General features: G+C 51.4%; 1 protein-coding gene across 1 annotated transcript; it reads left to right on the forward strand.

The window, feature by feature from the left end:
* Positions 1 to 1,093: 1,093 nt before the first annotated feature.
* Positions 1,094 to 9,158, forward strand: Crabp1 (cellular retinoic acid binding protein 1). Its single transcript, XM_006971575.4, has 4 exons — positions 1,094 to 1,284; positions 1,783 to 1,961; positions 4,515 to 4,628; positions 8,869 to 9,158. Exons 1-4 carry the CDS (start codon positions 1,215 to 1,217, stop codon positions 8,917 to 8,919), a joined length of 414 nt encoding a protein of 137 aa, XP_006971637.1. The 5' UTR covers positions 1,094 to 1,214; the 3' UTR covers positions 8,920 to 9,158.
* The last annotated feature ends 2,084 nt before the right edge of the window (positions 9,159 to 11,242 follow it).

Consider the following 11,242-nt stretch of genomic DNA (forward strand, 5'->3'; position numbering starts at 1 on the left):
GAGAGAAAATGAACTTCAGGGAGAGAGCACAGCATGGTCAAAGGCTGAGATGAGGCCATGTGCAGCAAGTTCTAGGATCCTGAACTGGACAAACTGGCTGAGGTGTCTCGATGTCGTGAAACAGTGGAAAGAGGTTGTAATGAAATTTTGAGGTATGAAGGAAAAGCTGGAAATGCACGATGAAATGTGTGTTCCTCCTTATGGAGCCTCTGGGGAGAGGCATTGCTTTTCGGCTCGGCCCCCCGTCAAAGCAAAGGCCGGAGCAGAGCTAGGCTTCTCCACGAGGCCTTCCCAGTTGGCCTGCAGAGAGCAAACCCGCAATTTTAGGCAAAGCAAGCTGCTGCATTTCCCTGCGTTTTGCTTGTTCAATCTCTTCCACAGCTACCCTGTCTTAAGCCAACAACAAAGGGACCCTGATGGCCTGGGCTTCCTTCTAACTTAAGCAGAAGACCCGCAAGCCTCGGTTGCTAGCCTGAGTTCCGTGCGTCCATGAATGGCCATGAATGGCCGGGGTGGGGGTTGAGCCTTTCCCGCCACTCCTTCTAATTGGTCCTCAGAGTATGTGCTAACTCAAAAGCCAGAGCAGAGGGGACCCGACGACCGGCTAGTGGCAATCAAAAAGTACGGCTGGGTGGGAAGAAAGTGGTTCCCATCCTGATGGCCTTACAATTCGCTGCATCCTTACAGAAAGGACACTTTTCAAACATAGCCCGAAGTGGAGAAATGAGGTCATGATCCCTGAATCCCCGCTACCTAGCTAGCTTCACACATCTCCTCCAGTCCGACCTGGCTTCATTAAACCCTCTCCCACCACCCATTTTAAAACAGGACGTGGGCGGCGTGGCGGAGGAGGCACGGGGGAGAGCGGGTTCCAAACTGCATCCCTGGCGGCTGGGAAGATGAGGAATGGATGAGGGACACCCCTAGGGCGGGGAGTTGGGCTCACCCCTCGTGGGCCACCCCCGCCCCCGCCCGTGGACCCTCCCCCCCACCCCACCCCTCCCGCTCGCGCGCGCAGGGCAGGGGCGGGACCTGAGGGCGGGGCCCCAGAAGGGCGGGCGTGGGGGGGGCGCTACCCTAGTGACTCAAGGCGCGTGCGGCTGGGCGCAGAGCGCCAGTCTCTCCCTGAAGCGCCGTGTGCTACCGCTCCGCAGCAGAGGTCGGTGCCTGCCGCTGCCTTCCGCGCCGCCGCTACCGCCGCCGCCGCCGCCACCATGCCCAACTTCGCCGGTACCTGGAAGATGCGCAGCAGCGAGAATTTCGACGAGCTCCTCAAGGCGCTGGGTAAGCTGGTGCGGAGGGCGTGCCCGGTCTGCCAGGAGCCGCTGCGAGGTAGCCCTGACCCAGAGAGGGTGGCCCGGGGAGGTTCAGGCAGGAGGGAGTCTATGGGGTGATAAATCTCTCCGTTTCCTGTGCGTCCCCCGATCGCACAGGAGAGTTAGCTCCGGAACCAACCGGTTCAACTAACGCTTGCTGGACATTTGGCGCCTTTCTCGACGGTTCCATCTTTATCTCGTGCTAGACCACAGTGAGGAGCAGGAACTTTAAACTGGGGAACTGTTTGAGGCCAGATCTTGCCATGAAAGCACTGGGTAGCTCGGAAAAGCCACTTGCCATCTCCCGAGCCTCAGTTTCTCTTCTCAAAAGCCCAGGCGAGGACAGAGACAAGTGGAACTAATTTAAGAGCCCTGCCCAAAGTCAGAGGGTTTGGGAAGTGTCAGGCAGGTCTGGGGGGACCAGGGAGGAAGGAGCTGAGACCCGAGCCCGAGCTTCCTCGTGCAGGTGTGAACGCCATGCTGAGGAAGGTGGCCGTGGCGGCTGCGTCCAAGCCGCACGTGGAGATCCGCCAGGACGGGGATCAGTTCTATATCAAGACATCCACCACCGTGCGCACCACGGAGATCAACTTCAAGGTCGGAGAGGGCTTCGAGGAGGAGACAGTGGACGGACGCAAGTGCAGGGTGAGGCCGCAGAGACCGCACCTCCTTCCCGGGTACCCCTTCCAACCCTGGGCCCGCCGCAGCGGGCGCGCTTTCGTTGCCGGGTGTGTCACGAGAGATTTGTGTGACCTGCTGGTCCTGGGCTCAGGAGAAAGCCCTACCTCTTGTTCCCTCCCTATACCATCCCCCGGGCGCAAATGGGCACGCTTAAAGCGCGCGCTCTGGGCGGCTGTGTGATCCTGGCTGTGGTTAGTGCCTTGCTACCGCGCCTTCAGCGCTGGTTTTGGCGGTGTGGGTAGAGGTTCCTGGGGCCGCTGCTGCCTTGTGTTCTGCGCCGCTGCTCCGTTACCTGTCGTAGGTAGGGTGGCTGATCCAGGGTCCCTCCCCCTGGGTCCCTAGACCGTGGGGGGGGGGGCGCTTTGGATCCAGTTGCACACTCCGAATCGCCTGCCACCCCTTCCTGCCTATCCGTGTTCAACCGAGGTCTTGCAGGGACTGGTGAAATTCTTCCGAAAGTAAAAGCATCGCAGGTTCTCGCTGAGAAAATGTACTAAATGACCTTTTTTTTTTTAAGCCCTCAGGGGCGAGAGACAGAAGGAGGTGGGTAGGGCGAGAAGGGAGTGAGGAAGGGAGAGAGACTGGGGAGAGATTAAGATTGATTTATGAGAAGACAGGGCTTGCTATGTAGCCCTGACTAGGCTAGCCTGGAACTCTCGGTGTAAACCTGGTGACCTCGAACTCAAGATTCAGCCTCACCCCATGGAGTGATGGGATTACAGGTGTCCACCACCATATCCAACAGTCAAGAGAGGTTTTTGTACATTTCTGAAACACGAGCCAAAGGATGGGTGAGTGGTCTGGAGCGAATGACTTCACACTGCTGTGTTTCTCTCTGTGCCAGACTTGCACTGATTATAAAGCCAGTCCTGCTCTCTCATTGAAAGGCCCCCTTTTCTCCACTGTGGGTTTGGTGGTGGTTGTTCTGTGTATTTTGTTTTCTTGTTTGGGTGTTTGTTTGAGACAGGATCTCATGCTATAGCCCAAGTTGGGTCCAACTGCATCGATCCTGTTTCTCCCAAGTGCTGGGACCACAAAGTGAACCTTTGTATCTAGCTTTTCCAATGTTCTAAAAAAAAAAAAAATGTGCAGATGAGGCCAAGTGTTGTGGCCCATGCCCCTAATCCCAGTACTCAAAAGGCAGAGGCAGGCGGATCTTCTGTGAGCTCAAGGCTAGGCAGGCTTACCTAGTGAGAAAAATTGTTTTTGTGTTGTGACAACATTCTAAAGAACAGGAAGTTATTTCTTCCCTCTCTCCCGAGTCCGTACCTGTCTGTTCCAACTGTGACTCAGGTCGCCATGTTTGGAAGGACAGAGAGACACAGCCCCCAGTAGCAGGCTCACTCAGGAGACAGTCTTTGCCCATCAGAATTGATATCTGCTTGACCTGAGGTTCAAGTCACCACATTGTTTGGGGGGGAAAAGAAAAAAAAAAGGCGGGGGGTGGGGGGGGTGGGGCACGCATGACTGGGAATACAGCCGTGGTAGAGCATGTGCCCAGCATGTGGTAGGCCCTGGGTTCCGTCCTCAGCATCACAGGAGGAAAAAGCAGAGTGCTCAGAAGGAAGAATGGGCAACTAGTGGAGAAGTTAGCCTGGCCATGAGTAGGGCTCAGTTTGGAGACATCTAACTCTGGCCACTGCCAGAGGGGGCAATTCTGATGTCAGAACAACAAAAGAATCGTGTAACACCCTGGAGAGAGCTGGGCTTACAAAGTCCCTGTCCCTCCCCCACCCCGCCTAATGAAGGAGTCCCATGTGTTAGTTCACAAGTGATTATGTGCACATTCAGCACCCCCCAGCCCAGCTGTACCTCCCTTGGCTGTATGTGGACACTGGGGAAACTACAGGGACTCCCTCTCTCGCCTGTCCACCTCCAACCCCATGAAGAACCTCCAAACTGGCTTGGTTTTTAAAATGTTTCTAGAAGGGTGTAACCTGGAAAGTGGAAGCGTTTTTTTTTATCCCCAGAGACAGACACAGGTTTATTAGCGCAGGCTGTGTGCTGTGTCTGCTGAGGGATGCCGAGAAAGGAAGGTCTGAGTCCGGAATCTGGGCGCAGACCCACCTTCTCATCTGCCCGCCACCCGTGTGGCCGCAAACACACGATGTCTCAACGGTTGTAACCGTTTGTGATTCTGACATGAAGGCACTTTAGAGTCCCAGTTGTTTGGAGAGGCTCCCTGTGCTGAGGTAAGTGAATCCTGGTGTGCTCTGAATTTTATTCCTAGAGATGCAACGCGTGCCTAAGGCTTTGCTGCTCTGGTGGATGCGCGCGCGCGAGCGTGCATGCGTGCGTGGGGGTGTGTGATATCAGGTGTATTTACGCTCCGTGAAACCCGTGACCAGCACTCTGAGTTTGCACTTTACGGAGCTCAGCAGAGAAGACGCTGTGCCCCGCTGACGAGGACCATGTGTTGCTTTTCTGCCTAGCAATTATTCTCCGGTGTTCTTTGTGTTCTTCCCAGCCCGCTGCCGAGACCATAATTAATATCACTAATGGTTTTCCTGCCTGCAGAGTTTACCCACTTGGGAGAATGAGAACAAGATTCACTGCACACAAACCCTTCTGGAGGGGGATGGCCCCAAAACCTACTGGACCCGAGAGCTGGCCAACGATGAGCTGATCCTGGTAAGGGCCCTTGGACTCTTGAGACAACCCCAGGGCTCCCCAGGTGGTCCCCAGAGGTGGGCCATACAAGTGTGCTGTCCGCACGCTCACATTTTGAGAAAGTCACTTGCCACAGGTTAAAATTTGAGCAGGAAGCTTGGGCTGACAGTTTAGATCAGAGGAGATCATTGCTAAATGGTTGCAGAGGGGTGGGGGGGTGGGACCGAGAGGGCAGGATCATATCTGAGACCGGCCGGAATGCCAGACCTTGGTCCAAACTGTTCTATGCCAACCCAGTGGCGGGCAATTCCCAATCTCCCCTCTGGCTTGGTTTGGAATGCTGAGGCTCTGTGCGATCCCTCAGCTTATACAAAACGAGGTCCACCCCACCCCGCCCTTCTCATGACTCATCTTGCTAGTAGAGAAAAGTTTCACCAATTTTTTATCACATCAGCATTCAAAACCATAGAGAATATTTTTTAGTCCGGACTTACAAACTCCAGTGGCTCCAGAAGCCAAGCAAGGAATGCTAATTTGGAAATGTCTGAATGTACTGATGTGGAAAAGTGGACTCTTTCGGGCGAGAGAAGGCGAGCACTGTTTAAAAGTGTGCAGATGGAAACCTTTTTTTCTTTGTTTGGTTTTGGTATTTTTTTTGTTTTGTTTTGTTATTTTTGAGATAGGGTTTCTCTGTGCAGCCCTGGCTGTCCTGGAACTCGCTCTGTGGACCAGGCTGGCCTGGAACTCAGAGAGATCCTCCTGCCTCTGCCTCCCGAGTGCTGGGATTAAAGGTGTACACCATCATGCTGTGCATTTAAGCATTTTAAATATCCATAGCCAAACACAACTTACCTGTCAAGGCCAAGTTTATATCTAACCCACTCCTGTAATGTAACATTCTGAAGACTGAGGCTGGAGGGTCATGAGTTCCAGGCCAATGGGGGCTATAGAACAAGACCCTAGCTCTAAAAGAGAAGCAAATGGTTTAACTTATCCACACCTATCCCAGTTTTATGCAGAGGAAAGGGGCCGAGAGGACAGACAACCCCCACTTACTTTCCCTCCATGGTTCAGAACTAATATCTCCTACCCTAGGCTAGAAAGAAGAAAAGCCCTTGTGGGTGACCAGGAACTTATACCTTTTGTTCTCCATTAGACACTCTGTTCGCATCACCACTGTTAGACTTCCTGATCCATTACCTAGACACTGAAGCCTGAAAAGTTTAGTGGAGAAAGATGTCCCATGTGACCGTGGCTTGGACCTTCCCTGTCCGTTCCAAGCTCCATCTTCCGGCTGTAAAATGAGAGATTGAGCTGCGGCCCCTGAGATTCCTTTCAGCCCTAAAATTACATGTTTAGCCTGTAAGAAGACCCTAAATTGAGCCGCCTGTTCCTTTGAGACTGTTTGATCTCCCCTTCCTCCCTTCTGGGCCTTTGCTAGGATGATTTAACTAGCTCTTCTCCTTGCGTGGACAAAGGGCTGGTTTAATTTGCAACCTAGCTAATGTCTCCAGCAGAGGGCTACTTCATGGACTCAGAGAGCAATCTGAAGCTGAGACTTGGAAATCCAGGGAGACTGGCACATGCAGTTTTTAGAGACAGCAAGGGGAGATGATGTTAGAGTTCTTGAGTCTTTCTGAGGATTAAGTGGGATTGATCAGTTTACCCTGAAAAAGTGGGATTTTGGTAACCTCTGTAATGCTAAGCAGCCGGAGTCACAGGCTAAATGTCCGTGAAGGACTCCGCCACATTTCGCCCCTTACCACCCCCGCACTTCAGTTCCTCCCAGGCATCCTGCCCTGGCTCAGAAAACATATATACAAGCCTCAAAGGGAGCATTAATTCTTGGCATTTGGGATGCGAAATGTGGGCTTTTGTTTCAAGGGTTATTATCGTTAATAAATCTAAAACGTTGGGAGATGTAATCTTCATGTAACGAGAGGTAAGTAACTTTAGTTTAGTTGAAATAAGTGTCCCCAGAGCCAACAGTAAATTGCCATGGGCTGTAAATTGTCTTCCTTTGAAAACTGAGTATACTCCCCCACACTGCTCTGGAATATTCTATAGAGTTTCTTTCTGGAACCTCTAAGCATAAATGTATTCAAACGGGAGGCTGGAAAGGGCTTTTCAATTGGAGTTAGAGATGTGGGGATTTCTTTCCATGTCATGAAGCTATTTTTTCACCCGGGTAAGACAGATGTGGCTATGGAGCTCAAGGAATTCTGGGAAATCAGCATGGTTCTTGGGGTGCAACATCCAAAAAGCAGATTTATGATGGGAACTCTACCCCCATCCCAATCCCTGACACATGCCCAAGAGCATAGAATCATCTGCATTCCTCACTAATGGGAAGGCACAAAACCCTTAGACTGCCCATCTTGTCAGGACCTCCTTAATACTCATTATATGCAAGAAACTGTTTCTGGGAAGCAGGCGATGCCTTAGCAAATATCCCAAGGGCATCTGGTCACTAAGGGCTCCAAGGGTAAGAATCTGAAATATATCCCGTTCTTACATTGATTAAAATTAAACAATGGTAGAGCACTTGCCTGGTGTGGGTAAGACCATGGATTCTATCCCCAACATGGCAAGAGAAATAAATAGATTTTTTAAAAAAAAATCAAAAGTTCTTGAGATAATTAAACTCTTAGCACAACAGTTTTGGCTTCTCTTGAATTGCCAGTCATTTGGGAAATCTGAAACGTCAGGACCTGTGACAAATAAACATGCACATACATCCTCATCAAGGCTGCCAACTGGGGCGGGGGAGGGGGGGAGAGGATATATTTGTTTTTTGTTTGTTTGTTTTAATTTTTATTTTATGTGTCCGAGTGTTTTGCCTGAATGTATTTCTTGGTACCACATGTGTGCTGGTGCCCATGAATGCCAGAGGAGGGTGTTGGGTCCCCTGGAAATGGAGTTACAGACCCTTGTGAGCTGCTATATGGGTGCTGGGAATCAAACCCTGGTCTGAAAGAGTGGCCAGTGCTCTAAACTGCTGAGCCATCTTTCCAGCCCTTTTTCTCCATGGTTTTTTGCACCTTTTGCTTTTCCTCTTCTGACTGAGAGTCCCAGGAGAACAGGCCTGTGAGTAATTGGCAGTTTGGGGAGATTTGAGACAGCTTACTTCTACAGATGCTGCCATTTCAGGGACCAGAAGAAAAATGTCCCTTCCCATCTGTAGGAGGATTTATAGCCTCCCTCTAGCCAACAAAGACTCATAGAATCTTAGCTGGAAAGAACCTTCAGAATCACCTTGTTTAAAGTCACCCTCCCCCTCAACACCACCCCTCGCCCACCCCTCGCAGGCCAAGAGAGGGAGGAGAGCCTTGCCCGGCTATGGGTCAAAGAGCTAGGTCAGAATGCCAATGCTGTGTTCTTGCATCTGAGATGAATGTTTTAGTTTAGCTATATACTAATATATTATATTATATATAATGTTTTATTCTAGCTATGCCTCCATATCCATAGGAGATTTGTTACAGGACCCCTGCGGACACCAAAAATTTCAAATGCTCAAGTTCCCTATATAAAATGGTGTAGCATTTGGCCTACATACAGCCTCCTGCATAATTCCTAGTTTACAATCATTCCATACTTATAATTCCTGATACTATATGAATGCCATGCAAATATGTCATACTGTATTGTCTAGGGGATAATAGCATGTTTAAAAAAAAGCTGTGTATGTTTAGGATGTATGCGGCTTTTAAGTGAATATTATTCATCTGGGCTTGGTTGACTGTGAAGGTGTAGAACCCATGTATACAGAGACTGGCTGTCCTTACATCAGGCTGTTGTTTCCCGGGCTAAATGGCTGCCTCCCAGAAGGCATTGCTAACTTATCTCCAAACCACAGTTCCATCTGGCTCGAGCTGCCTAAACCCCTTACTCTCTTGTGATCACTTGAAAGGACACAAAAGCCCTTCAAAAATACCTGACATGACATTCATCTCCTTTCAGTCCCCAAAACCAAAGCCAGGAAGTGTGCACATCTTATGTCAGCATTCACAGGTTCTGGAAGCTAAGGAGAACTGTATTAACAGTTCGGTGCCAGATTGCTTCTTTGCTGAGCGGGAGCTTACTTAGGGGAGAATGCCTGCTCCGTGTCCTGAGCACTTAGCTTGAGCACACAGCTCAGGAAGCTTGAAGTCTGGTGTGAATTGTTGTAAACGGGGCGGCCCGCCGTCTCGGTGATGTGCTCTAAACATTTTCACACAGGCATCTGTACTGATTGGTTTTCCTTTTCTTCTCCGGGCAGACATTTGGCGCCGATGATGTGGTGTGCACAAGAATTTATGTCCGGGAGTAAAGGTGGCCGGCTTGTTCCTGCTTTCATGGCAGGATGCAAGTTCCCCTGAGGAGTACGACGACATCAGCCTGCACAGCCAGCGGGTCTTTCCTCCCACACACCCTCCCCGTAAACATTAGGCAACCCCATTTTCCCTGTGATAGTGCTGTAGCGCCCTTCCCTCCAGCCCCTGTTCCCTGTGCATCCCTGGTTTGGCATTTGCATGGTTGTGCCAGTCATTAAACTGGTTGGACGCATCATCTCAAGGCTCTTTCCTTTGAGGGGCGCTGCTTCTGCTTCACCCTGGGAGTTAAAGCAGCACTGTGCTGACCTGTGTCGTGTTTCCGGCTTTGGCCTGCTGGCCTGGCTAGAGTGCACTGTAGCATCCATCAGCAGGTACAGCTAAACTAGTCATGAGTGGTGGTTCCTTGTAGGAAACTAGGCCCATTTTATGGCTTTATTTAGGAGAGCCGTAAGGAAGGGACTGATTACATGGGTAGTGATAGGGTCGGGATGAGGAGATCGAGCAACGGAAGACGAGACCCTCAGATACTAACGATGGAGGGAGACTCACTACTCCTCAGCCTCAAGTCGGAGGGAAGAGAGGTCAACACACCCTAGAGAGCTCTGCAGCCTGAGGAAGGGTTTCTGCAGGAGCAGTGGGGATACGGAGAACGTGGCTGCTGTCAAACACACACACACACACACACACACACACACACACACACACACAAACAAAAGCCGGGTGTGGTGATGGCACACACCTATAATCTCAGCACTCTGAGAACAGAGGCAGGAGGATCTCTGAGTTTAAGGCCAGTTTGGGCTACATGGTGGTTCCAGGACGGCCAGGGCTACATAGACAGACTCTGGGGCAGTAGAAGACTTGGCTTTGAAGGTGGAATAAGAATCCTGACTTCTCTTTGCCCCGTCCTATTCCTTTTGTCCATTGCCCAATGCAACTGGATCAGTGATTGTGTGTGTGTGGGGGGGGGGGGGCAGGGAAAGGATCCTATTTAGAGATACTCCTTCCCAGGCCACTGCCAAGCAGACAGTGGACTCAGCAGGCAAATACAGACAATAACTTTGACCCTTGCCAGTGTTTACATTTGAAAACCAGTAAATTTCACCTTAAAAGCCTGGACCTGGGGACTGGGCAAGTAGCTCAGTTGGTAGAGTGCTTGCCTAGCGTGTGTGAAGCCCTGGGTTTGATACCCAGTGTAGTACAAACGGGGCACAATGGGAAATGCCTGTAATACCAGTACTGAGAAGGTGGGACAAGAAGATCAAAAGTTAAAGGTCACCCTCAGCTACGCAGCAAGTTTGGAGGCCAGCCTGAGATAGATACCTAAGACAGTCTTTAAAAAAATAAATAAGAGAGACAAGAAGGGAAAAAGGAAATCTGGGTTTCTGTTTTCTTGAGAGAAGGCTGGAGAAACCTGGCATCCCTGGGCCTGGTATCCCTGGGTCTGGGCCTGCATCCCTTTGGCACAGTGGCTGGCTCAGCAGCTTCTTTGCTTGTACCCTCTGCCTCCCCCAGACCTTGTCTCGATGCTCATTTACCCAGCATGCTCCTCTTCCCATCCAAAGCCCACGGGCTCTCAGCAAGGCTGGGTCAGAGTGTTGGGGCCTGGAAAAGACCAGGAGTTCACACTGTGCTGGGGCAGACACCTAAGGCCCATGGGGGGGGACCATCTAAGTGTGAATGGGGACACATTTACAGGAACCCTCACACGGCCCCAGCCCAGAGCCCTGTTTTGTCCTAGAAGACTGCCTCTCCGCAAACCATGTGCCCATCCTGAGCCCATCCCCAGCTTTCCCTGAAACACCGTTCCATACAGCCTCAGTGCCATCAGGCATTGTGGCAAGTGGGGCTGGGTTCCGGGTCAGGAGGAGGGCTGTCGCTGGACTGCATTTCGTCTTTGGGGCCCTGAAGTGCCTATGCTTGTTCCCAGAACCTCCAAAGGTCCCTGACACAAACGACTTCCCCTCCTGCTCTACTCCAGTGCACCCGGAACCAGAGAGTACAGGCGACATGCGGTCACCTCCACTCTGCTAACCTGTCTCTCTGGCCCTGTCCAAGTCACATTCGGTGCCCCAAAGCATGGAGTAGAGTGGTGTGGGGACTGCACTGGGGCTTCTTGGGGGCGAGGTGGGGAGACCCCTGAACATGGAGAGGTCCCAGATTGATACGCAATGGATAGAAAGCATGCTCCCCTGAGTGGGGATGAGCTGGCCGCCCGCACAAGACACACTGAGACCTGTGTGCCTGAATACTCTGAGGATTCTACCCACTGGGTGCTAGCTGCTCGTGGCCAACATGGAAGGGCTGAGCAAGGTCTCA

Source organism: Peromyscus maniculatus, chromosome 7 (assembly GCF_049852395.1).
Source record: "Peromyscus maniculatus bairdii isolate BWxNUB_F1_BW_parent chromosome 7, HU_Pman_BW_mat_3.1, whole genome shotgun sequence".
Classification (NCBI taxonomy): domain Eukaryota; kingdom Metazoa; phylum Chordata; class Mammalia; order Rodentia; family Cricetidae; genus Peromyscus; species Peromyscus maniculatus.